We start from the raw sequence: 26,621 nt of genomic DNA, 5'->3' as shown, positions 1-26,621 counted from the left end.
ACACAAAATTTTGCAAAAAGTCACTCAGAACCTATATAGGAAACATCCCACCAAAGCAGCCCTATACTATACATATTACACTGGGCCCTAGAGCACCAATATACCTGCCCTGGGTAACTGGAACAAGCTGGGCTGTTAAAAGATTCCTACATGGACACTTTATGTTAGCAGAATCCTTTACCTCACTCACATGTGTAGAGCATGGCCAGACCCTCATCTGATATGGAATAGGGAACCACAAACTGAAACGGAGAAAACCCATGAAAGCCAAACTCTATAAGAAGTGAATACTGATAAAAGAGAAACAGAAATGCCTTTTCTCCTGTACTCTTCTAAATACAAAAATAAAGAAGATATACATTTCTCAAAGCATACACATAACAATCTTTAAAAAAGTATTAAATAAAATAACTTTATTTCTTTCTATCTTTATTGTACGGGCATTTTATTTTTCCAGTTGGGCTGGTCCCAGTCTATTTCCCTCTTTCCATGTGTCATCCACAGGTTGGTCTTCTCCTAAATTCTTTTTCCAGGTTGGCCATTTCATTTCATGTCTCTCTTGTCTTCCCTTCCTTCTGTACATCTGTCAGGCACTTATTTTTTTTTGTTTCTTTTTTCACATTTCTCTGTTTCTATATTCACCCAAATGTGATTTTGAACCTATGTTACTTTGTGTCTAAGAGCTTTGAAAAAGAGTCCCTTTACCTCTCATGAATCCCTTCCTTTCATCCTTAGATGCCTTCTTTTTATCTCTTATCTACTTACCAGCTTTTCCCTCTCATCTCCTCCCTAGCACTTCCATTGCCCCTCTGTCTCTCCTTCCCTGTCTCTTGCACCCTCTCATCTTTCACCCACTCTCTAGTTCCAGCTTCATCCCTGTTTCTATTCTTTCCCTCATCGCCAGGCTATTTTCTTACTATCTATTCCATCTCCTATTGCCTCTCTTTCATACCATCTTTTTAACCCAATTTCTACCCTCTGTTAGCCCCTTCAGAGACCAATCACCTTCCTCTCTCATACTCCTCCATGGTGTATCCTATCTTTTTTCAATGCTTCTCATATGCTTTCCAGTCTTCCAGGTTATTCACACAATGTCTCATCCTCTTCCCATATCATTCTCTTATCCCCATTTCAAACCCTCACTTCTACTCCCAGTTCATCTAACCACCCCTATTATTCCCTCCAAATTTCTATCCTCTAACCATTCCCTAAAACACTATCCTCCAAATTCCAAGTCTCTCCCACCTATAATTCTTGCTCTGCATCCAATCACCAACATAAGAAGATACATTAGGGATACTGTTTTTGAGTTGTGAACAGTTTTCAAATGAGTGATGATTAGCGAGTTTCTCAACAAGTGTAAGATACAAGTGAAGATACAAGTGCCTTGGTGAAATAGCCATACTGGGTCATACCAATGGTCCATCTAGTTCAGTTTCCTGTTTTCAACACTAGCCCGTGCTACCAATCCCAGAGCAAGCAGTGGCTTCCCACATGTCTGTCTCAATAGCACACTATGGATTTTTCCTCCAGGATCTTGTTCAAACCTTTTTTAAACTCAGCTATGCTAAACCGCTGTAACCATATCCTCTGGCAATGAGTTTCAGAGCTTAACTATTCTTTGAGTGAAACATTTCCTCCTATTTGTTCTTGTACAATTATTTCCATGTAATTTCACAGAGTGTCCCCTGGTTTTTGTACTTTTTGAAAAGGTAAAAAATTGATTCACTCTTACCTGTTTTACACCCCTCAGCTGTATCTTTTCTGAGCTTAAAGAGCACCAGTCTCTTTAGTCTCCTCATATGAGAGGAGTTCATAGAAACATAGAAAAAAGCGGCAGAAAAGGGCTATAGCCCACCAAGTCTGCCCATTCCAAGTATCCCCCCCCCTGGATTTACTCTTTATAATTTTGGCTGTTCATCTTTGAACCTTTTCTAATTCTGAGATATCTTATTTGAGATATGGCAGCCAGAACTGTACACAATACTCAAGGTGAGGTTGCACAATGGAGTGATACAGAGGCATTGTAATATTCTTACTTTATTTTCCATTCCTATTCTAATAATTCCTAGCATTGTGTTTGCCTTTTTGGCTGCAGCTATACACTCGGCAGAAGATTTCAGCATAGTGTCTATAAAGACACCCAGATCTTTTTCTTGGGTGTGCACTGTTAAGGTAGACCCTAGCATAACGTAACTTTGATTTAGATTATTCTTCCCTATGTGCTTCACTTTGCATTTGCCCACATCAAATTTCATCTGTGATTTGGATGCCCAGTCATCCAATTCCTAAGGTCTTCCTGCAATTTTTTCACAGTTCGCTTGTGGTTTCACAACTTTGAATAGTTTTGGATTATCTGCAAATGAACCTCTCTCCCCTTTTTACAAAACTGTAGCGCAGTTTTTAGTGCTGGCCGTGGCAGTAACAGCTCCGATAGTCATAGGAATTTAGTCTCTCAACAATGGCCTTATCCTCCCTACCTCTTTTACTCCTTGATGATCTAACAGTCCCATGGATTCACTCACAGGTTTTCTGCTTCTGATGTAGAAAAAGCTGTTACTATGAGTAGGGCTGAACATTAATATGTTAATAATGTGATTAATGTTTTAACTAGCATTAAAAATAATTAACGGATTAACACTGGCGTTAAGGGGGGGCCGGGCAGCAGCAGCAGCAGTAAAAAAAAATTAACGCCAGCGATAGGTGGGCTGAATGTTCTAGCTTCCCCCCCCCTGTCTGAAACCCTCCCACCTCACCTTTGAAATCTAAGGGGTTGATGGCATGGCACCAATTCAAAAGCACTGCTTACATCCTCCTCAGTGCTCCTTCTTCTGCTGTGGCTGCTGAACCAGAAATAGGAAGTAGCACTACTTCCCATTTCTGGTTCAGTGACACTCATCAGTCTGTAACTGGTTACAGCAATCCCACTTGTCTACAACAAAACTATCATTCCAGCGGTGATCAATATCAAATCAAATTGTAAAAGGTTTGCTGCTATTTGTCTCTATCTATGTTGGAATCTCTATTCCAGTGTCTCTCAAACTTCGAGCCAGGGCACACTAAAGGTAGTGGCCACGGCTCGAGGCACCCAGAAGTGCACGGACGTCACCGTAATGATATCATGTGCATGCGTGACATCATCATGTTGAAATCCACACATGCGTAGATGCCCTCCAGACAGGGCCTGAAATGCCCTGTGTTTTGTCTCTCCTACAGGAATAGGCCAGGTCTCCCATCATGTTATTCGCGGTTTTACCATATTCACGATGGTTTTTAATAGAAAAGAGCGAATAACATATGAAAAAGTTATTTGCGTTTTTTTCTGTATTTGCGGTTCTGTTAATCCCTTATCACAGCCAAAACGGAGGGAGAAGTGTACAAACTTCTATCAGTCAAAGTGGTTTATCATTATTGTTATTATTAGATTTAAGCATTGAGTTCATGCCTTTTTCCATGGTGAGTTACATTCAAGTACAGGTGTTTTTCCCTGTCCCTAGTGGGCTCAGAATCTAAGTTTATACTTGAGGCAGTGAAGGATTACGTAACTTGCCCAAGGTCACAAGGAGCCACAGTGGACTTTGAATCTCAGCCCACTGTTCTAACCAATATACAATAAATAAAGAATGAGACAAAATACAATCTAGATAAAATTTACCTAAAAAGATACATCAAATACAGTCATAAGAACATAAGCAATGCCTCCACTGGGTCAGACCCGAGGTCCATCGTGCCCAGCAGTCCGCTCACGCGGCGGCCCAACAGGTCCAGGACCTGTGCAGTAGCCCTCTATCTATACCTCTCTATCCCTTTTTCCAGCAGGAAATTGTCTGATCCTTTCTTGAACTCCAGTACCGCACTCTGTCCTATTACGTCCTCTGGAAGCACATTCCAGGTGTCCACCACACGCTGGGTAAAGAAAAACTTCCTAGCATTCATTTTGAATCTGTCTCCTTCCAACTTTTCCGAATGCCCTCTTGTTCTTTTATGTTTTGAAAGTTTGAAAAATCTGTCCTTCTCTACTCTCTCTATGCCCTTCATGATCTTGTAGGTCTCTATCATGTCTCCTCTGAGTCTCCGCTTTTCCAGGGAGAAGAGCCCCAGTCTCTTGAAAAAACAAGTTGTTAATCTTCCAAGGGATCTTATAAAGATAAGTGTTATTTTTATCCTGCTCCCGGTAGATGTGGTGGAGACAGAAACTGTGTCTAAATTCAAGAAAGCGTGGTACAGTAGGAGATAGTGGATGCTGCGGATGGGCAGACTGGACGGGCCATTTGGCCTTTATCTGCCATCATAGTTCTCTGTTTCTATTATTTTTTTGCAATTGTGTTATCATTAGACTGATTAATAGATATATTGCATATACTTTATTTTGGAGGTTTTTTGACTTGTGATTACACAGAACCCTTTGAAAGCAGCTATCTCCATGTTCTGTATTTCAGGCATTACAGCTTTAGTTGGGGTGGTTTAAATCTTTTTCCTCCTTGGCTCTGCAAAAGAAGAAAATGCTGTGTGATTCTAAATGACAAATTATCTTCATAAGTGTGTTAGTTATCTTAGCAATAAAGCAACATAAATATTTCCACTACTAGGCACATTGTGAAATAATACAAAACCTGAATAAAATCCTGTTAATATGGTATATATGTGTAGCACACACGTCATACAACAGTTGCACTAATCCTATGATTCAATTTCACACAGCAAGAACCCTACAAGTAGGCAGCGCTACAAATATTACACTGGGCCCTAAAACAAATATATCTGCTACAGGCAAAACAGAACAAGTGGATGAGCTATAGATCTCTACATATAAACTACATACAAATAGAATACAGAACCTCAGTCAGACCATTGCCAAATATAGAACCAGGGATTACAAATTAGAAATATCTCCCTGTCCCATCTTTCTAGCTTGTTCCTACCTGTGGTCCAATATCTCTTTCTCTCCTGAGTCCTGTCCCCATGGTCTAGAAAACAGTGGCTCCTGCTGATAACATGTGAGTTATTTGTATTTTTGGACGACAAATGTGTATGGACTACAAACCACAGACTCACACATAGATACCTTTAATATACTGCCAACAGAATAATCAGCTCACACAACTTCTGGTTACAGATACAAAATATTCATGACAATCTCTAGCCTTCTGTGCAAGGGGAGGGAACAGTGGTATAGTAAGGGAGGGGGTGGACCGTCCTAGGCACTATCTCGGTGGGGCCGCTGACACCTCTCCTCTTCTCTGTTCACTGCTTCTTCCCATTCCTCCCTCACTGCACGTGTGTTCAATTTCACGCCAGGAAAATAAAGTTCAGACCCGCCACCAGCCCCGATTTCTCATAAAAGTAGCCCACAAAAATCCTGGTGGTCTAGTGCCCCAAATCATTGCCACCCCCCGCTGATGCCCCCCACCCCATGCAAAAGATCGGCAGGAGGGACACCCACTCCCTCCTGCCGCAGGCTTTTTATAATGGGTGCACAAGAGCTGCATCTATTAAGAAAGCTTCTCCCCACCCCCGACAGCAAGCTTCCCCCTGAAAGGCCCCCATCACACAAGCCTGGTGGTCTAGTGGGCCATCCCTCCTCGGTACCTTTTTTTGAAAATCAGAAGGAATGCTCACTACTCCTGCTGGCAGGCCCGCCTCTTCAAAATGTCGGGCCTTCCCGGTGGATCCTGGGAAGCACTGGGGAGGGGCCTAATAGGAGGAGCCCTAGGCAACTGGGCCAATCAGGGCCTTATGCTCCCCCCTTCCCGGTGCATAAGAGTGCACCGGGAAGGGGGGCCTAAGCCTGGGCCTCTCCAGGAAAGGGAAGGCTCACCATTTTGAGAAGGCATGCCTAGGGTGACCATACGTCCCGTTTTGAACGGGACCGTCCTGTTTTTGGATCCCCCGTTCCATTGTCCCCACACACAGCTTCGGGATACCAAAATGTCCCGTTTTCAGGGACAGCGTCCCGAAGCTGTGCGCGGGGACAATAGAGCAGGCGATCGCTTCCTGTCCCTCCCTGCTGCACAAAAAAAGCCTCTCTACATGTCAAATTTAAACCTCCCCCCCGGATCTGCCACCGCTGCTCCTCTGCTTACCGCCCCGCTGCTAACCGCACCCAGAAGCCTTCTTCCCAACGTCAATTCTGACATCGGAGAGGACGTTCCGGGCCAGAAACCAGAGACTCTTGAAATCACTAGACAGCAAAGTTAGGAAAAATGATTTTATTTTCAATTTAGTGATCAAAATGTGTCAGTTTTGAGAATTTATATCTGCTGTCTATATTTTGCACTATATTTATCTATTTTTCTATTGTTACTGAGGTGACATCTTTGAACCCCCCCCCCCCAATATAAATGATAATTAACATTTTCTCTGCATATAGGGTGCTTTGTGTTGTTGTTTTTTTTAATTTTATGGTTACCATTATGAAATAATAAAATATTGTGTGTACATGAAAAATGAATGGAAGAAATTGGGGGTGGGGCTAGGGCGGAATTGGGAGCGGGACTCAATATTAATAGATGTCCCGTTTTGATAAAAAAAAATAAATGGTCAGGTTAGGCATAACTGAGTAAGGATTTTTGAGGGGAGTCACACCACCTTTGCAAAATAAGTGCTGATCTGCAATGTGCACATACCAGTAGATCAGGTGACCTCATGCTACTGACTTGTGGGTGCACCTGTTCCCTGCTAGCTGGAAATGAACTTGTGTCATGACTTGCGTTGGATGCTGAATGGGAGTCACAGTCTTTGGTGGCAGTGCTGGATATGGTTGCTGGGCTTTTTAAGTAGCATTTTAAAGCTCTTCCCCTAGTTTGGTTTTGATGGTGCTCTTGTATTGTGTATTTATTTGTCTGAAAAATATATACAAGGTGATCAGATATATACAACTTTACCTATTCTAATGCAGGCTTGGCTGAAAAGAAGTAAAAATAAAGACCCTGCTGATTGTGAACTGTGGGGACAAAACAAAATAGACTAAATACTGTAGTTGCAAACTACTGTTTGTTTTCTTCATAAAATACTTTCCACAGAAACTAACCGCGCGGGGGCTCTAACTTGTGACTCACTTTCTCAGTGTTATAGCTCTTTTCAGGCTTTTCGTTCTTCCGCCCAAATCAAAGATGGCCACCAGGGGGGTTACATCTAGCCCGGTCATGTGCTCGCCTAGTCCCCCCCCCCCCTGTTTCCGGTCTGAATTTCGCTCGTTCTGACAACCTCCGGTAGGAGTTTGAAGGTGATGCCGGGAGTTCAGCCGGAACGTGGCCGAGGTCGGGGGAGGCGAGGCCGAGGAGGGTACCGGGGGAGACCCGAAGAACGACCGTCAGTTGGAGACGGCGGGGGTTGGAGGGCCACCAGAGGAAGGAGAGGAGGAGCCGCAGGGCCACCGTTGGATCGCCAGCAGGCGAGTGAAGGCAGAACTTCAGAAGCGCAAGTAAGAGTTGATCTGTAGATATTACCGCAAAGCAGAGCTACCAGGGAAGGGGTAAAAGACGGACCTCGCGGATCTAAACCCGCACGTCCTTAAAAATCTGAGGTCCGTGCCACTTTTAGTCTCGGCATAGGTTATGGCTCTGACAGACCTCTATGACACTTTAGCTCTGACGGATCCTAATGCGTTTCCCTCCCTATGCCGAGACTAAAAGTGGCACGGACCTCAGGGCAAATGTTTTGCCACTTTTGGGGCTCCTTTTACAAAGGTGCGTTAGGGCCTTAACGCGCATAATAGCGCGCGCTAGCCGCTACCGCCTCCTCTTGAGCAGGCGGTAGTTTTTCGGCTAGCATGCGCTAATCCGGTGCTGCGCTAAAAACGCTAGCGCACCTTTGTAGCCCTTAGTTTCAGTATAGGGAGGGAGAAGCATTAGGGTCCGTCAGAGCCAAAGTGTCATGGAGGTCTGTCAGAGCCATAACCTATGCTGATACTAAGGGCTCCTTTTATTAAGCCACGTTAGCGGGGTTAGTGCGTGCAACTTTTCATCACGCACTAACCCCCGCGCCTGCTCAAGAGAGGCGTTAGCGGCTAGCATGGCCGTCGGTTTAACGCACGCTATTACGTGTATTAAATCGCTAGCGCGGCTTGATAAAAGGAACTCTAAAAGTGGAGGGATGCTGGGTTAAGTCTATTTTGTATTCTGGTTCTACTTTGTTGTTATTCTACAGTTGCCTGTACTTTGTAGGTTGCTTTTCTGTTTGAAAATAAAAATTGATTACACATAAAAAGTGGCACGGACCTCAGATTTTTAAGGATGTGCGGGTTTAGATCCATAAGGTCTGTGTTTTACCCCTTCCCGAGCTACCAGGTTATCCAGGTCCGGGAGGGGTTTTTAATTTTTTTGGCCAGTCCTGGTTTTGAACTTGTTCCCAGCACAGTTTGGTAGTTGTGGTTCTGCTTCTACTCGTTGAAATCAGTACTTTAGGATCAACTTATTAGAAATCCAGGAGTGGCCATCAAATCGTTCTCCTTCAACGAAACAATTTGACAGCTCTGTTACTGAAAACAGTACTCTTAACATTTCTTTTTTCTTTATTAACGTTTTAATATTATAATCACAGCAGTTTTAAGTGTGAAACAAGAAACTGGAAATTTAAATTTAAGCGATAAATGCACATAGGCAAAATTAATTACTCAAATTAATCCACAAATTATTAAGAATAGTGGAGGAGCCAATAAGAAATTAGAATAAAGAAACGGTGCTCTTCTCTAGTTACATACAAAAAAAAGGACACAGATACAGTATGTGGTCATAACTGTCCAGCCACGTTATACTATATACAGTTCTGTCATAGTTAATGTATTCCTAGTAACATAGTAAATGACATCAGACATCGACCAATATAGCTAATCCAGTCTGCCCAGAAAGGTGGCCAGGGTTGCCCTGCCGCTCAGCTCTCCCCTTTTTGTCCTTGTCATTTATGTTTTGCTTTGAATGAAAGTATTTTATACTTTTCTTTCCTCTATGTATAGGAATTCTCTCTATGTATCCCTCACCTTTTGGAATTCTGTCACTATTTTCATTCCTTCCACACTAATGCTAGTGTGATGGTGTGTACAAATGCACTGAATGTGTAGGAACAGAGAGAATAAGTAGTCTGTCTATGAATGCTGAAGGGTGATCTTGCCTAATTTTAAATATAAGAAGTATTTTTAAATCATGTAATTATATTTTTCATTAGGATACACCAATTTTATATGATCACTTTTTACTTTTCAACCATAATCGTCCTGCATATGCAGACAGTCCCCAGGTTAAGAACGAGTTACATTTTTCTGTTCTTAAGTCAGATTTGTATGTAACTCAGAACTTGTAGATTTTAAGCTTCTTGCTGCTTACCTCTGCTCCCAGCTGACAAAAGGACTAACTGTCCCTACCACTGTTCCCTCTAAGGCAATGTTTCTCAACCTTTTCAAGCCAGGTACCCCCCTAAGCCTAACAAATACCAACCGAGTACCCCCGCCCAAGCTCTGCCCCAGACCCGCACAAGCTCTGCCCCAGACTGCACCCCATAATAATAATACCAATTGTAATGCAATTTCTTCCATCCATTTTTCATATACATACAATATAATCTTATTAATACATAATGGTTACCACAAAATTTTAAAAAAACACAAAGCACACTGTACGCAGAGAAAATGTTAATTATAATTTATAATCGGAGGGGGGGGGGTTTCAAAGAGGTCAAGGCAGATGACTTTAAAATATGCAATGTCACCTCAGTAACAACTATAGAAAAATAGACAAATATAGTGCACAATATAGACAGCAGATATAAATTCTCAAAACTGACACATTTTGATCACTAAATTGAAAATAAAATCATTTTTCTACCTTTGTTGTCTGGTGATTTCATGAGTCTCTGGTTGCACTTCCTTCTGACTGTGCATCCAATATTTCTGTCTTTCTCCCTCTTCTCCTCCAGAGTCCAGACCTCATTCCATTCCGCAACCAACATTCTCTGTTCCTCCAGGAGTCCAACTTTTCTTCCTCTCTCATCCCCCAGACCATGTGCAGCATTTTTCACCATTGACATTCATCAAGCCCATTTCTCCTATCAACCCTCTCCAATACCATGCCATATCTCCCTCCATCACTATGCCCAACATTCCTCCCCCTTATATCCCCTTCAATCTATCCCTCTGTTCCCTCTTCACCACCATATCCAACATTTCTCCTTCTCATCCTTCTATTCCCCATGCATCTCTACCTCACTCCTCTCTATGCCCAATTTTCCTCTTCCTTTCCCCATTTGCACCATCTCTTTCCCTCTCTCTCACACACACTCAGGCCCAACAATTGTCCCTTATATTCCCTCCATCCTTCCTATGTTCCAAGTTAGTGTCCCCTTCCTCGTGTAAAATGGCCACATTTACTGTTTTTCCTATTAATGCCCCCTCCCTTCTTTTGTCCTATTAATACCCCCCTCCTTCTGTGTCCCGAGTTTGTGCCCCCTCACTGCCTTCCAACCTTTGTCCCATCCCCTTCCTCCCTACCTCCCCTGAAGCTGACCCGCACTGAAGCCTGCCTGCCCCCAAGCCGATCTGCCGCCGATTCCACCTCCTTCCCCTGATCCGCCCCTGCCACCCACCAGCTCCATTCAATTATCCCCCACCACAACTCCAGACAACGAAGGGACAGGCGCGTGCACGTCGGGGAGAAGGGCAAGGACAGCAAAGCAGCGATTGGCTGGCCTGGAACCTTCTCTCTGACGTTAGAATTGATTTTGGGGGGGAAGGCTTGTGGGTTGGCGGCATACAATTGCTGTACGCGTCTGGCCCTTCCTTGCCCGGAGTTGTGGCAGGGGATAATTGAATGGAGGTGGTGGCTGCGAGGGATGGGGGTGGGGTTGCAGGGAGGAATCGGTGGAGCAGGCACGGAGAGATCCCGGGTGGCAGTCAGCCCACGTACCCCAAACAGGCGGCCCACGTACTCCCTAGGGTACGTGTACCGCAGGTTGAGAAACACTGCTCTAAGGTACAGCATGCACAACCACACACTGTTCTTAATGTGGCCATATATCATTCCTGAATCTGCTACAGGAGACGTGTAGGAATCTAAGCCACTGGAAATACTGCTCAGTGAAATCAAATGAAGCCACTGAAGGTACCTTTTAGGATAAGGCCCTCCGTTAGTAGTGCAGAGACTTGAGCCAGAGACTGAAGAGATTTAAAAAGGCTTTTATTAAACAAGCATATATGCTGGACTTCTGGGCAGAACTGGCTGCATAAACAGAAGACCCCGAGAATTTCGGACACAAAGGTTATATAGGGTCCTAACCAGTCCAAACCAGTCTAATCAGCTCTGACCAAAAGGTAGGAGCAGAGAGAAAAACAAAACCATAAATCCATCCTACAATCTATACATCAAGGCTAGCTAACAGGCTAACATCCTGTTGCCTCCTTGCCGTGCCTGGCACTTAAGACAGATACATAGAACAGGCCTGTATGTATACGTGATTTCTCAGAGCAATAAAATGGAGTCACAGGTTGTTCTTTGTACTAATTATGACCCACTGATCTAAAATGGAGTTTCTTCATCTACACCGTGACCCAGCTATGTCAGCTAGCTAGGGATCCTTCATTCCCAACTTTTCTTCTGTAGGCTAGCTGACTAGCTGGGCTACGGGAGGTCAGGGCCATCTGTATCAGAGGTGGGGACTGGGTGATAGGAGGAAAGGGCCAGGACTAGAGCGGTGGTACTTTTGTCAATCGTAGTCCTAATAGTACGGTTAAGGGTTTTCAATAAACATGGTAACAGGCAAGGAAGGACACAAAATATGACAGAGGATACCAGGAAAATTATGGTGAGGGCTTTAAAGAGTCCCAGTTTGGAGGCCCAATCAGTCAGTGAGTTGAGTCCAAACATATCAGCAGAAAAACCCTTCCAAGTCTGGACAGGAACGTGAGCTAATCTGGTAATTTTATCTATGACCTCTTCAACCACAAATCCTTCATCATCCAGTTGTAGACAGCAGTTGGAGAGATTGAATTTGCCACATACCCCTCCTTCAGCGGCCAATAGATAGTCTAAGGCCAGTCGGTTCTGATAGATGGCGGTACGCATCATAGTGTTCGCTTTGGCCAGGGCTCCCAGGGCCCTAGCTGTTTCATTGGTGATAACTTCTAAAACCGCCTGCAGTCGTATGAGGCGGTTAAGCATGTAGATTGGGGTCCGGTACCCAAACATACCATCATCAGCCCAAGTAGCAGGACCGTAGACAGCAATGATGCGCTCCGGGGGCCAAGTGTCTTCCCATTTACCAATTTCCAGGCTTCTTTCAGAACGGGCCCGTTGATCGAATACTGGGACAGCCAGATGTTCTCCTTCGGATAACGGGAGGAGGAAGAAGGCTGGTTTGATAGTGCTCAGAACACAAGTGCCAGTCCAATTTGAGGGTAGAGTGGTGGCAGAGGGCACAAAGTCTTGTTGGTCAAGTTTCATATGTTCATAAAAGTCTGGGAACACAATGCTGTGTTGTTCAGGGATTCGGTGTCTCTCAACGAGTTTGATGTGCAAGACAGTACCAGGGTCCGTGCCTTTACCATATATCTGTAGGCCCACAAGATAGCGAGCTTTCCGGAAGCTATCGTCGAGATTCCATTTAAACGGCTGTAGAATAGTGAAGTTAAGTGGGTTACAGTTCTGGAGGACACAGTCAGAGGTAGTCACCTCTTTGGATAATATGGCTCGGGTGGTAGGCAGTCGGGTCATACCCCAAGTAGCCCAGGATACACATTTCCAGTAGTTACAGTAGTAGTGTTCGGAAGAACCTTCACAGTGGGACGGCTTCTGTCCCGCGAGGCACATGTATTTATCATTGTGCATATATTCCCTCCTCCATGCTAGGGCACCACAATGTCCAAGGAAGGTGGGGTTCTGGTCCATGGCATAGCAAGCATCAAAAGGGACTGAGGCCGGGACTTAGGGATTAGTGACCAGGGTTTGTTGAATCAGGGGGCCCTGATCCCAGACTGACCTGACCTCTATCCAAGTATCCCTATTAGTTGCTTTGGGGTCGAAACAGATCTGTGAATCTCCATTATTACATATAGAATATTCAACCTTGTTATATATACATACAGGGGTCACTAGTTGACCCTTACACTCATAATTAGTTTGAAATCTAATAACATTTTCCGTTTTGCCCCCATTGTCCACTAGTGCCACACAAGGGGCACACCCGGGCGTGGGAGGGGTAGGGGACATGGACAATGTTGGCAAGACGTAAATCACAAGCAGTATATATACAACAGAGTTCATATTAAATATCTTGTCAGATCTCTGGATCAGACGTGCGTGATTACTCTTCCAGAGTGTGGGGCAGCCGCGTGATTTTCAGTTGAAGGTCAGTAGGCCCTTTTTCACAAATATACTCAGCAGCGGGCTTCACACGGCTGTAGTGAATCCAAGACTCGTGGCGGGACAATTTGACAGCTGTGGGGGAAGCAAGTAAGACAGTGAAAGGCCCTGTCCAAAGGGGTTTCAGCGGTTCTTTCTTCCATACTTTCAGCCACACTTGATCCCCAGGTTTGTAGAGGTGAACAGGGGTTGTAATTGGTAGCGGGGCTCTAGAAATGACCCAGTTCTGTAATTTCATAATGGTCTTTCCTAACTGCTTTATCTCTGCGTCTGTGATAGCGTTCCCTATCTGTTCAAGAGACTCAGGGTCTGGGCTGACTATCGGCGGGGGTCGGCCATACATGAGCTCAAATGGGGACAACCGATTGCGTTTACCTGGGGTACAGCGGATGCGAAATAGAACAGAAGGAATCAGTTTGGGCCATGGCAGGCGGCTTTCCTCTGCCGCTTTTCCGAGGAGGGTTTTAATAGTTCTGTTGATGCGTTCAACTTGGCCAGAGCTCTGGGGGTGATAGGCCGCATGTAATTTCCAAGTGATTTGCAGAGCCCGAGAGACTGCTTGTGTGACTTGTGATATATAGGCGGGGCCATTATCACTGCCAATCACTAGGGGCAGGCCATAGCGAGGGATGATGTCATGGAGTACTTTACTATTTCCCTACTTTTCTCTGTGCGCACTGGGTAGGCCTCTGGCCACCCAGTGTGGGAATCAATGAAAACCAGGAGGTAACGGAACCCATGGGAGGGGGGCAAGTGGGTAAAATCTGTAGAGAGGACTTGCATGGGATGTGAACCGATAGGCTGGTGGCCAGGAACGGGGGGTCTGACAGAAGAGGGGTTGTGTCGGAGGCAAATGACACAGCGGAGCAGAACATGGGAGATGAGTTGAGAGAGATTCGGGATATAGAAATTCTGTCGGAGAAGGGTGCGGAGGGCTGGGTTACCGGCATAAGAAAAATCGTGTGCACGTTGGACAACAGTGAGGGCCAGGAGTTGAGGGACGTACAGGAGGGGGGTGGATGTGTGAGAGGAAGGTATAGTAATCCATCCAGATGGGAGGGTGCAATGGCCAGATTGCTGCGTGGCCCACTTGCGCTCGGGGTCAGTGTACTGGGGGGAAAGGGAATGAAGGAAAGGTTGAGGGGAGGAAAGGGATAACAGAAGAGGGGGTGTGGGCGGACCTTGGAGGGCCGCCTGGCGAGCCGAGCGGTCAGCCAAGGCATTACCGCGGCTGATGAAATCACGGAGGCGACGGTGGGCCCGGCAGTGCATGATAGAAACTTTGGAGGGTAGCAAGATAGCATCCAAAAGGTCCAGGATGAGTTGGTGGTGTTGGATAGGGGATCCAGAGGAGGTGAGGAAGGAACGCTGGCGCCAGAGGACAGCGTGGGCGTGAACAGCTAGAAAGGCAATTTAGATAGGAAAAAAAACAAAAATGCAAAAAGGGAGAGAAAAATCTCCAAAAATGGCCAATGGTATAGTTGGTTTCCCTGGGGTACCCCACAAACCAAACAGATAGACAACACAAAGATTACAGGGCATAAACAAACATAGAAAACACAAAAGGCGTGGAACTTTTCTTCCAGCTGGCAAGGATTCAGAGCTGAACTTAGATCTGCAGAGAAATGCACAGTGATACAAAAACAAACGTCCATCATAGCACGAATCATAATTGGGTGCACACAGTGGCAAAGTAAAGTGCGATATAACACATGGCATAATAATCACATAATCATAAAAGGCATCTAAATGGTTACTGGAACGTCCGAAAGAGAAAACGTAAGAATGTTATCACTCTGGCTTGGTGCCCTGCCAATTACATTCATAAGGCAGACAGGGACGCAACTGCTAGGGTGTGCTTCAATCTTGAAAATTAAGCAAAACTTACTAGGTAAAGTAAGATACAGTGTACAATGTTAAATATAGAGGTATTCTGAAGTATGGCAATGTCAATTCAAAGGAAAAAAAAGAAACATGTTAAATGTTAAGTGCAAGGTCATTTCAAGGTTACTGAAAGCAGAACATTGTCCTCCTTCTCTGGGTAGAAAAAGGCTCATTGTAACAGGTCCAGAACAGCTCTGTATGTATGACTGCGAAGACAAAGAAGAGACATTTTAACGTGACACCACCCCTGAGGTCACTTAGCCATGTTCCCTGCAGGCAGACCTGGAACCCTTGTCTGCCACCTGGGTCCCGCTACACTCTGAGGAGTGGGCACTGCTGCAGACTAGATGTAGCTACTTTAGTCTGCACTGTCCTTACATAATAACTACCCCTTCCTCTGGAGTTTGAGCTACCAAGTTTATTTGAAAGGTATTTCTGTTTCCAATTGTATTTAGAATCTGATTGATAATAACACTTTATACAAACATGCATGGGAAGAAAGAATTCATAAAGAACACCAGGATAAAGACACAATACGGGAAAGCAAGGGAGACTGTTAGCACAAAAGAAGTAATCTCAATCCATCCGTTATCAATAAAACTCATTCATAAAGGAAAAAAAAAAAAAAAAAGTTGACCACATTACACCGCTATTGATTAAGTCCCATTGGCTACCTATTAGCCACCGAATTACTTTTAAGATATTATTCTTGGTTTTTTAAAGTTCTAGCTTTCAATGAGCCTCAATTCATGTCTAGAATGATCATTCCTTATTATGCCCCTCGTTCTCTACGATCATCATCACAAGACTTATTAACTGTCCCTTCCTTAAAAATTGTGGGTACAAGAAGAAATGACATGTTTTCTGTTACAGCACCACAAACGTGGAATGCACTGCTACTGTACATCAGAAAAGAAAAAGATCTTATCTCTTTTATAAAACTCTTAAAAACTTTGTTATCCCAGGACAAGCAGGCATGATATTCTCACATGTGGGTGACGTCATCTACGGAGCCCCGATGCGGAAGCATTTTCAAGCAAACTTGATTGAAGATTTAAGTTTGCTCTGCTGCTCCACGCATGCGTGCCTTCCTGCTCCACTAGGGGGTGCATCCCCTCGTGGTCTCCAGTTCAAAATTTTCCGCGAGCCTAGAAGACGTGTTTTTCAGGCTCTGCCCCAACTGCCTTCTAGCACCGCGTTTTTTTCTTGTTTTTTCACGATTAAGTCGCTGTGCGCGAATTCCTTACCTTTTTACTTGATTCCTGCTTCGTTTTCAACGACCCGGAGGCTTCCGGGTCCCCGTGGCCACGTGGCTAATCGAGCCGCGGCTACTTTCGATTTAATGTCCCGGCCTTTGACCGGCTTTAAAAAGTGCACCCGGTGCGAGCGGCTTCTTTCTCTCACAGACCCGCATCGCCGGTGCATCCTTTGTCTGGGGGCGACTCATCCAACCGACTCCTGCCCCCAGTGCGCTAATTTCCAAAACCGGGCCCTCCGCCGAAGAAAAGCCCGCATGGCGGATCTCTTCACCCCGGACCAACCCCCCACTTCGGCCTCGAGGTCGGCCCTGGCCTCGGCCCCGGCCTTGACCTCGGCCCCGGAAACCTCGGCATCGCCTCGAGACTCGACCCCGAAGTCCTCGGGACAACAGAAAGCCTCGGCTCCGGGTAAGTCCCCTCTTCCCTCTTCAGGTTCTGTAACAGCGAAGAAGCCAGCCTCGGGGACAACGGCGACGCATGGCGGAAGCCCCATGCTTACAGCCCCGTCTAAGCCCTCCAAGCCTTCGGGCCGTGCCTCCACCACACGGGAATACTCTGATACGAGGTCGCCCCCGGTGGAGCGCACAGAGGCAGGGGACATGCCTTCGATGCTGTCCGTGCCCGTCTTCCAGGACCTACTCCGAGCGATGATCACGTCGGAGCTGTCCGCTGCAATAGCCCAATTTCAATCGGCCTCGACCTCGAATGCGCCAGACCAACCTGAGCCTCACACCGAACAACCTCGAGGAAAGGTGCGCAATCCTCGCCGCATCCCATCCTCCTCGGACTCCTCGCCGAGACGCCCGAGACATTCCCCCTCTGCGGACCGCCGAGGGGCAAAACGTCGGGCTAGAACGACAGAAACCTCGAACCGCCGTACCTCCAAGAAGGCCCGAGGTTCACCAACCCTACGAGGCCGTTCCCCCACACCTCGTACAGGACCACTAAGGGTGGCTGAGTTATCACTCTCCAACCCGCGTATCCTCCGAACTCCCCCTCGGACGCATTCTCCGAGGGAGTCCGGATCGAGGTCACCAACCCGACATCGATCGGTACCCCTAACCCCGGCATCGTCTCCGAGGGGCTCCTCGAGACGCCGAAGATCGACAACCCCGGAACACTCTCACAGTGCTTCCCCAACCTCGGAGCATGGATCAGAGCATGAACCTCGATACTCGAGGGAAGCCTCCTTATCCTTCTCCACCCGGCGAAGGTCTCGTTCCCTGACCCCGCACGGGGCTCCGGGGACATCTCGCCCATCCTTCACTCGCTTTGTCCAAGACATGGGCCAAGCATTGGACTTAGATCTCCAGTCCGACTCCAGATACTCTAAGGAGTACCTGGCGGAGCTGGATATGCCATCACTGCCCAGAGAGTCCCTCCGCTTACCACCTAACCCGGTACTCCAACAGGCCTTCTTCAGGAACCTGGAGACCCCCTACATGGTCACGGCCGTACCCTCCAAAATGGAGGCCAAGTACCGCACAGTACCTTATCCGGGATTCGAGCAACCACAGCTCTCCCACCAATCGCTGCTGGTGGAATCCTCCTTGAAAAAGGCTCACCCGTCCCGTGTCTCAACAGCGGTACCCCCAGGCCGGGAAGGCCGAACCCTGGACAAGTTCGGCAGGAGACTATACCAAAACGCAATGATGGCCTCTAGGGTGCAAAGCTACACTTTCACCTTCACATCATACCTCAAACACCTCATTGGACTATTGAGAGCCTTTGAGACTGACCTACCGGCCTCCCGACAGGAAACGTTCGGCCTGCTTTTAGAGTCCCTCTCCAACCTGCGCCTTCATCTATTCCACGCGGCCTACGATGGCTTCGAACTCTCCTCCAGAGAAGCAGCCTTCGCTATCGCCATGCGCCGACTAGCTTGGCTGCGCCTGGTCGACATGGACCCCAACTTACAGGACCGGTTAGCAAACCTCCCCTGCGTGGGAAAGGAATTGTTCGATGACACTATCGAGGCGGCGACAAAACGCCTCTCCGAACATGAACGCTCATTTGCCTCCCTTGTCCGGCAAAAGCCCAAACCGCCAGCGCCCAGGCCATACAGGGCCCCTCCGCGCCGCTACCCACAAAAGTCCACCCCTGCTTTCTCGCGGCCCCCACCCAGACGTCCGCAAGCCCATCACAGGGCCATGCCCAAGTCCCAACCGCCCGCGACCACCAAACCATCCCCGTCCTTTTGACGGGACACGCGGAAGGGGGCGGGCCCCCTCCGCCATAGTCCCAGACCACCTTCCCATCGGAGGTCGACTCAAAGCCTTTTACCCTCGCTGGGAACAACTCACGACGGACGCATGGGTCCTTGGCGTGATCTCATCAGGGTACTCTCTCAACTTTCGGACCATTCCCCCGGACAACCCCCCAAGGAATTGCCCTCCCAACAGGACTCAGCTACCTCTACTCCTCTCCGAAGCTCGAGACCTGCTTCGTCTGAGAGCAGTGGAGAAGGTCCCCCCCGACCAACGGGGGAAGGGCTTCTACTCCCGTTACTTTCTGGTACCGAAAAAAACGGGAGACCTACGCCCAATACTAGACTTGAGACGCCTCAACAAATTCCTGGTACGGGAAAAGTTTCGGATGCTCTCACTACCAACACTCTACCCCCTGATCGACGAGGGCGACTGGCTCTGCTCCCTCGATCTCAAGGAGGCGTACACACATGTCCCAGTGCACCCCGCTCACCGCAAGTTTTTGCGTTTCCAAGTAGGGGACTGGCACCTACAATACCGAGTCCTCCCCTTCGGACTAGCATCATCACCTCGGGTCTTCACCAAGTGCCTCGTGGTGGTAGCAGCAACCTTACGCTCCCAGGGCCTCCAGGTATTCCCCTACCTGGACGACTGGCTAATCAAAGCCCCGTCCAAAGAAGGGGTTATCTCAGCGACCCAACAGACTATTACCTACCTACAAAGTCTGGGGTTCGAAATAAACTTCCCAAAATCTCAACTACGCCCCTCGCAGTCCCTACAGTTCATCGGGGCCACGCTGGACACGGTTCGCCTCCGTTCCTTCCTCCCCCCTCCGCGCCTGGAGGCGTTAGTAAGTCTGAGCCGAAGGATCTCTCGGCTGACCTCAGTATCAGCCCGACAGATGATGATCCTCCTGGGCCACATGGCCTCCACCGTTCATGTCACACCCTTCGCCCGCCTCCATCTGAGAATCCCTCAATGGACCCTGGCGTCAAGACCGGGACCCGATCGACCACTCAGTGACAGTGACTCCTTCATTGCAACGATCGCTCCGCTGGTGGGCCGACTCTTCAAATCTTTCCAAAGGTTTGCTCTTCTTCACCCCACCCCACAGCAAGGTACTCACCACGGACTCGTCGGAGTACGCTTGGGGAGCCCATCTGGACGGCCTGCGCACCCAAGGAATGTGGTCAGCACAAGACCGCCGCTGCCACATCAACGTGCTAGAACTTCGGGCCATCTACCTCGCAGCAGTAGCCTTCCAACATCTGCTCCGCGACCGAGTGGTTCTCATCCGAACCGACAATCAAGTAGCGATGTACTACGTAAACAAACAAGGGGGCACAGGATCTTGGCCCCTTTGCCGGGAAGCCCTGCGCCTCTGGAAATGGGCAATCTCCAACAACACCTTCCTTCGGGCGGTGTACATACAAGGAGAACAAAACTGCCTGGCGGACAGACTCAGCCGCCTCCTCCAGCCACACGAGTGGTCACTACACTCTCAGGCCCTACGAGGAGTGTTCGAACGGTGGGGGACGCCTCAAATAGACCTGTTCGCGTCCCCTCACAACCACAAGCTGCCTCTCTTCTGCTCCCGGATATACTCCCCGGACCGGCTCGAGGCCGACGCCTTCCTCCTCGATTGGGAGGGAAGGTTCCTGTACGCGTTCCCGCCGTTCCCTCTGATACTGCGGACGCTTGTCCACCTGAAAACGGTACAAGCCACCCTGATCCTGATTGCCCCTCGCTGGCCACGCCAGCCGTGGTTTTCCCTTCTACTTCAACTCAATGTCAGAGATCCACTGCCTCTGCCTCTGTTTCCCTCTCTACTGTCACAGGGTCAGGGTTCACTGTTACATCCCAATCTTCAATCTCTTCATCTGAATGCTTGGTTTCTCTCCCCCTGACTGCTCTCTCCGTGTCTCAATCAGTCAAGGAGATATTGGAGGCCTCTAGAAAAACCTCGACGAGAACCTGCTACTCCCAAAAGTGGACCAGATTCTCAACCTGGTGCTCCTCCCACAGCCAGGACCCGGTGTCGGTCCCCGTCCCCCTGGTCCTTGACTATCTGCTTCAACTATCTCATTCCGGACTAAAGACCAACTCCATTCGAGTACACCTCAGTGCGATTGCGGCCTTTCATCAGCCCCTGGAAGGGAAAGCCCTCTCGCTCCATCCCTTAGTCACTCGCTTCATGAAGGGCCTGCTGAACGTCCACCCCCCTCTCAAACCTCCCCCGGTGGTTTGGGACCTTAACGTGGTTCTGGCTCAACTAATGAAACCTCCATTTGAGCCCCTAGACAAATGCCATCCAAAATTCCTCACTTGGAAGGTAATTTTCCTACTTGCACTCACGTCCGCACGGCGGGTTAGTGAGCTACAAGCCCTGGTAGCGGACCCACCCTTCACGGTATTCCATCACGACAAGGTGGTACTCCGCACCCATCCAAAGTTCCTACCTAAAGTAGTGTCTGATTTCCATCTCAATCAGTCCATTGTCTTACCTGTGTTTTTCCCCAAGCCCCACTCTCACCCCGGAGAAGTGGCGCTCCACACTCTTGACTGCAAAAGAGCGTTGGCCTTTTACCTCCAACGCACTCAGCCACACCGGAAAGTCCCACAACTGTTTTTGTCCTTCGACCCAAACCGGTTAGGCCACCCAGTTTCCAAACGCACCTTGTCCAACTGGTTGGCCGATTGCATCTCCTTTTGCTACGCTCAGGCTGGTCTCGCGCTGAATGGTCGAGTAACGGGACACAAAGTCCGAGCGATGGCAGCCTCCGTAGCCTTCCTCAGGTCAACACCTATTGAGGAAATCTGCAAGGCTGCCACATGGTCTTCGGTTCATACCTTCACCTCCCACTACTGTCTGGACTCCCTGTCCAGAAGCGATGGCCGATTCGGCCAATCGGTGTTGCGAAATCTATTTGCTTAAATTGCCAACTTCCCTCCATCCCTCTGCAGTAAGCTTGGAGGTCACCCACATGTGAGAATATCATGCCTGCTTGTCCTGGGATAAAGCACAGTTACTTACCGTAACAGGTGTTATCCAGGGACAGCAGGCATATATTCTCACAACCCACCCACCTCCCCGAGGTTGGCTTCTTGGCTAGTTAAGTGAACTGGAGACCACGAGGGGATGCACCCCCTAGTGGAGCAGGAAGGCACGCATGCGTGGAGCAGCAGAGCAAACTTAAATCTTCAATCAAGTTTGCTTGAAAATGCTTCCGCATCGGGGCTCCGTAGATGACGTCACCCACATGTGAGAATATATGCCTGCTGTCCCTGGATAACACCTGTTACGGTAAGTAACTGTGCTTTATTTAACTTTGTACTTGTCTTAAAATTGTTTGTCCTCTAAAATGTGTTTTGTTTTTTTTTAATTGTTCAGCGCTTAGAATGTTTGTATAGGCGATTCATCAAATAATAATAAAACTTGAAACTTGAACTTGAATTATCAAGCCCATGTTTAGCAAATATTTCAATTTTCAGAAAAATATGGATACTTAACCTCTATCATTGTTAGTCTTGTACTTTAAATCTCCCAACACTGGGATACAAAGGCAGGGATGTGCCCAACACAAACCCCACATGTCTGACAAACGGTTGCTTTTTTTTCTTTTTTTCTTTTTTATTACCAGCAGACAAACTTTGACAACTGCGAGAACACGTAAACTATCTTGCTCAACTTTCTTTAAATTACTCACTGTCTGTAACAAATCCACTGCACGCAACATATATCTAAAATCACAGTCCTTATTCTCGTTCATCAGTGCGAACTCACATTCTTAATTCTGGCTAGATCCACACGCATTTTACCCTGTTAAGCAACTTACACTATCCTGTCTGCAACTTTCGGTAAAACAATCATGCTGGCTTGCTTTACCAACTTTTCCCAGGTTTCCAACCTAAATGCTATTTCCATCTCCCCGGGTAATTTCTCAACATCACCAATTTCTTGTTCTCTGTGTCTTGTCAGGTGTCCCCAGAGCTTTTGTTTTATTAATTTGACAAGTATGACAAAAAGTTGATTAAATTCCAAATACTAAGCCTTTGACAACAATAAAAATAAGGATGAAGAAAACAATAAAAAAATCTTAGGGTCGCCATAATCGCCAGAAAAGGCAGTTGTAAAATATTTAAGCATGATCTGAAGGGGGTCGGTGGCAATGTTCCCTCTATTGATGAGGTGTGTGCAAAAAAAAATATGCATGAGCGACAAGTTACATATTCCACAAATTTATGAGCAGGCACGGAGGATGCATTTTTAAACAAATGTAGTTTATCCTTGTACTCCTTATGTATTTTTAATCATCTATGGATATGTTTGTATGTTTATTGTTCAAATGGTTTTATTTATTTCCCAAAATTTATTTTTGTTATACACATTGAAAATATTTGATATTGCATTTAAATCAAAATCTCAATAAACTTGAAACGAGTGCCCGTGAGATTGTGGGAGGGTTAAATACTCAAAACTTAGAAGAATAACAATTTACTTAAAGTTTTTGCTTCGCCAGCTTTCTGGTATCTTTACATAATGCAGTGGTGTACCTAGCATATGTAACACCCGGGGCCCATCATTTTTTGGCACCTCCCCATCTGTCCGAAAAACATGATTTTTAGTAACAAGCCACCCGTCACACATGAGTATCTAAGAAAAGGCAGCATCTTACATATTGCAGTGAACAGTACATCAATACACCCATTATAAAACTAAACAAGCCAGACCAGCACAGATCAATCCTACACCGTCAATCCTAACAGAAAACTATGTCTTTCGAACACACAGAACACACCTTCGCCTATTATGGAATATGTAATCACAAACTAACCCCTCCCTCTTTTACAAAACTGTAGTGTGGATTTTAGCTACGGAGGTAACAGCTCTGATGCTCATAGAATTCTGAGCATCAGAGCTGCTACCACCACGGCTGGTGCTAAAAAACGCTTCACAGTTTTGTAAAAGGGGGGATAAAATAAAAATACATAGACAAAGGTTAAATTGAACCAGCAAGAAGCTGGACTCTGCATACAATGCTTCACAGAAACAGTGACACATGTCTCCTAAAGCAATAAATAATAGAAATTTTTTTCTACCTTTGTCTTCTGTGGTTTCTGCTTTCCTCATCTTCTTGTAACTCTCTTCCTTCCATCCACTGTCTGCCGTCTCTCTTCCCCTATATGGCATTTTATCCCAGGACAAGCAGGCAGCATATTCTTAACACATGGGTGACGTCACCGACGGAGCCCTCGGTACGGACCTTTTTAACTAGAAGTTTCTAGTTGGCCGCACCGCGCGTGCGCGAGTGCCTTTCCGCCCGACGGAGGAGTGCGTGGTCCCCAGTTTCTTCGTTTCCGCGGAGCGAAGAAGACGCGTGTGTTTTTTCAACGGCCGTTGAAACCACTTTTTTGCCTTCCCGCTCGCGCTTTTTTCCTTATTTTTTCTTTCTTTACCTTCGGGTTTCTTTTTTCTTTGATTTGCAAAAAAAAAAAAAAAAAAAAAACTTTGCTTTTTCCCTTTTTCTTTCGTTTTGCCCCGGCGGGGCATGTTGCCAGTATACAGGCCTCGGGCTTCGATTTTGCGGAGGCTATCTTCCCCTTCATGCCCCCGCAGGTCGGTTTTAAGAAGTGCCAGCGGTGTGCACGCCCGATCTCCTTAACTGACCCACACAATTGGTGTTTGCAGTGTCTGGGTCCGGAGCATCGGGCGGATTCCTGCACCCGCTGTGCCACTCTTAAAAAGAGAACTCTTAAAAACCGAAGAATCCAACAAACTCTTCTCTTCGGTACCGAGTCGGCGATGGACTCCTCACCTTCAACGGCGGTACCTCAAAAATCGGCACCGTCGACCTCGACACCGACCGACCCCGCATCGGCGCCGCTGGCGCCAGGTAAGCCGGCTAAGAAGCCTTCCTCTTCCCTCGAGCGCCCTCCAGCTACGGTGGCGACACCGTCCTTACCGGCATCGCACCGGTCCCGCAAACGCTCCGCCCCGATCTCGGTGAGTGCCTCATCATCGGCCTCCTCATCGCCCGGGCGTGGAGCGGCATCTAAGGAACCGAAGAAAAAGAAAGCGGTTCCGATGCCACCCCTCGATGACCGTATCTCGGCCATCTTAAAGGCTCAACTCCAGGAGCAGTTGAAGAAACAACTTGAACAACTGTTGCCCACTATCCTGGCACCGCTCCTTCCGGTACCAGACCGGCCCGAGCCCCGTACCGAGCCCCCGGTGTCCACCCCTTCGGTACCGGTGAACACCTCCATGCCGATCCTTTCGGCCCAACAACTTCATGGCGATCCAGTGGTTCATTCTCAGGCCACATTGGATCCTCCTCGGCACCAGGCGGTACGGCACTCTTCTCGGGACCGAGATAGACGCCGGTCGTCCTCCCCTGGTACCGTTTCGGTGCGCTCTGGAAAGTCTTTGTCCAAGACTCGCCATACCGCGCCCTCCACCCCGGTGTCTCGACATGCACCAGAGGTCAGGGACCCTGACTTATGGGAGGACACTCCTCTCGGTACCGAGGAGGATCCCTCCTCATCTGATGAGGAACCATCGGCACCCGATGCCACCTCCAAACCAGAGCAGTCCTCTTTTTCTAAATTTCTGAGAGAAATGTCTGCTGCCCTGTCACTTCCTCTAGAATCTGACTCAAAAAAGTCTCAGGCCTTTCTAGAGGCCTTAGACTTTGAGCAACCTCCTAAGGAGTTCCTCAAGCTTCCCGTGCATGACATCCTACGGGAAACATTCTATAAAAACTTGGAAAATCCCCTCACGGTACCGGGAGCCCCCCGTAAACTGGACAACCTTTACCGTGTCATTCCTATTCCTGGATTCGACAAATCTCAATTGCCCCATGAGTCCCTTCTGGTGGAATCCACCTTAAAAAAGACTCAGGGCTCCAGTGTCTATGCCTCTACCCCTCCTGGCAGAGAAGGTAAGACCATGGACAAGTTTGGCAAGAGGCTTTACCAGAATGCCATGCTTGCCAACAGGGCAAACAACTATTCCTTCCATTTTTCTTTCTATCTGAAACATTTGGTCCAACAACTGTCTGCCCTCCAGAAGTACCTTCCTGAGCGCAAGGTCCCGTTATTCCAACAACACATCTCTGGTCTTCTCCAGATGCGAAAATATATGGTCCGCTCAATATACGACTCCTTCGAGCTCACCTCTCGGGCCTCTGCCATGGCCGTAGCCATGCATCGATTAGCCTGGCTCAGAGTCTCCGACCTGGACATCAATCACCAGGATCGTTTGGCCAACGCCCCCTGTCTCGGGGATGAACTCTTTGGAGAGTCACTGGATTCCACCACCCAGAAACTCTCGGCCCATGAGACCAGGTGGGACACCCTAATCAAGCCGAAAAAGAAGGCTCCGCCTGCTCGACCCTATCGGCCTCAATCATCTTACCAGCGGAGGTTCTCAGCCAGGCCACTCAATCCGCCTCCTCAACAATCTCGGCGACCCCGTCAACAGCAGCACCATGCCCAGGCTCGATCTCAGGCCACTCAACCCTCTAAGCCTTCTCAGCCTGCTAAACAATCTCAGCCCTTTTGACTCTTCTCTCCAGGGCATAGCCAGTCATCCACCCTCGCTGCCTCTTCCACAGCCTATAGGGGGTCGTCTCACCATTTTCTCAAGCCGTTGGGAAGTCATCACGTCAGACCAGTGGGTCCTCAACATCATCCGCCACGGCTACTCTCTCAACTTCCAGACTCTTCCACCGGACAACCTTCCCGTAGAGTCTGCTTCTCACTCCTCTCAAACCCCCCTCCTCCTGAGGGAGGTTCAATCCCTTCTCCTTCTCAATGCCATCGAAGAAGTACCTCCAGATCAAAAGGGTCAGGGATTCTACTCCCGCTACTTCCTTGTACCCAAAAAGACGGGAGACCTCCGTCCCATTCTCGATCTCAGGGAC

The 26,621-nt window shown here is 47.7% G+C and overlaps 1 protein-coding gene across 1 annotated transcript in view; it reads left to right on the top strand.

Moving 5' to 3' along the window:
* Positions 1-7,133: 7,133 nt before the first annotated feature.
* Positions 7,134-26,621, top strand: part of AVEN (apoptosis and caspase activation inhibitor) — a 96,997-nt gene continuing 77,509 nt past the window's right edge. The window contains exon 1 of the mRNA XM_033952389.1: positions 7,134-7,423. Coding sequence (XP_033808280.1) covers positions 7,229-7,423 — 195 coding nt within the window. The 5' untranslated portion in view covers positions 7,134-7,228. The remainder of the gene's footprint in view (positions 7,424-26,621) is intronic.

Source organism: Geotrypetes seraphini, chromosome 7 (assembly GCF_902459505.1).
Source record: "Geotrypetes seraphini chromosome 7, aGeoSer1.1, whole genome shotgun sequence".
NCBI classification, from domain to species: domain Eukaryota; kingdom Metazoa; phylum Chordata; class Amphibia; order Gymnophiona; family Dermophiidae; genus Geotrypetes; species Geotrypetes seraphini.
This window is presented reverse-complemented; position numbering and strand designations above follow the sequence as displayed.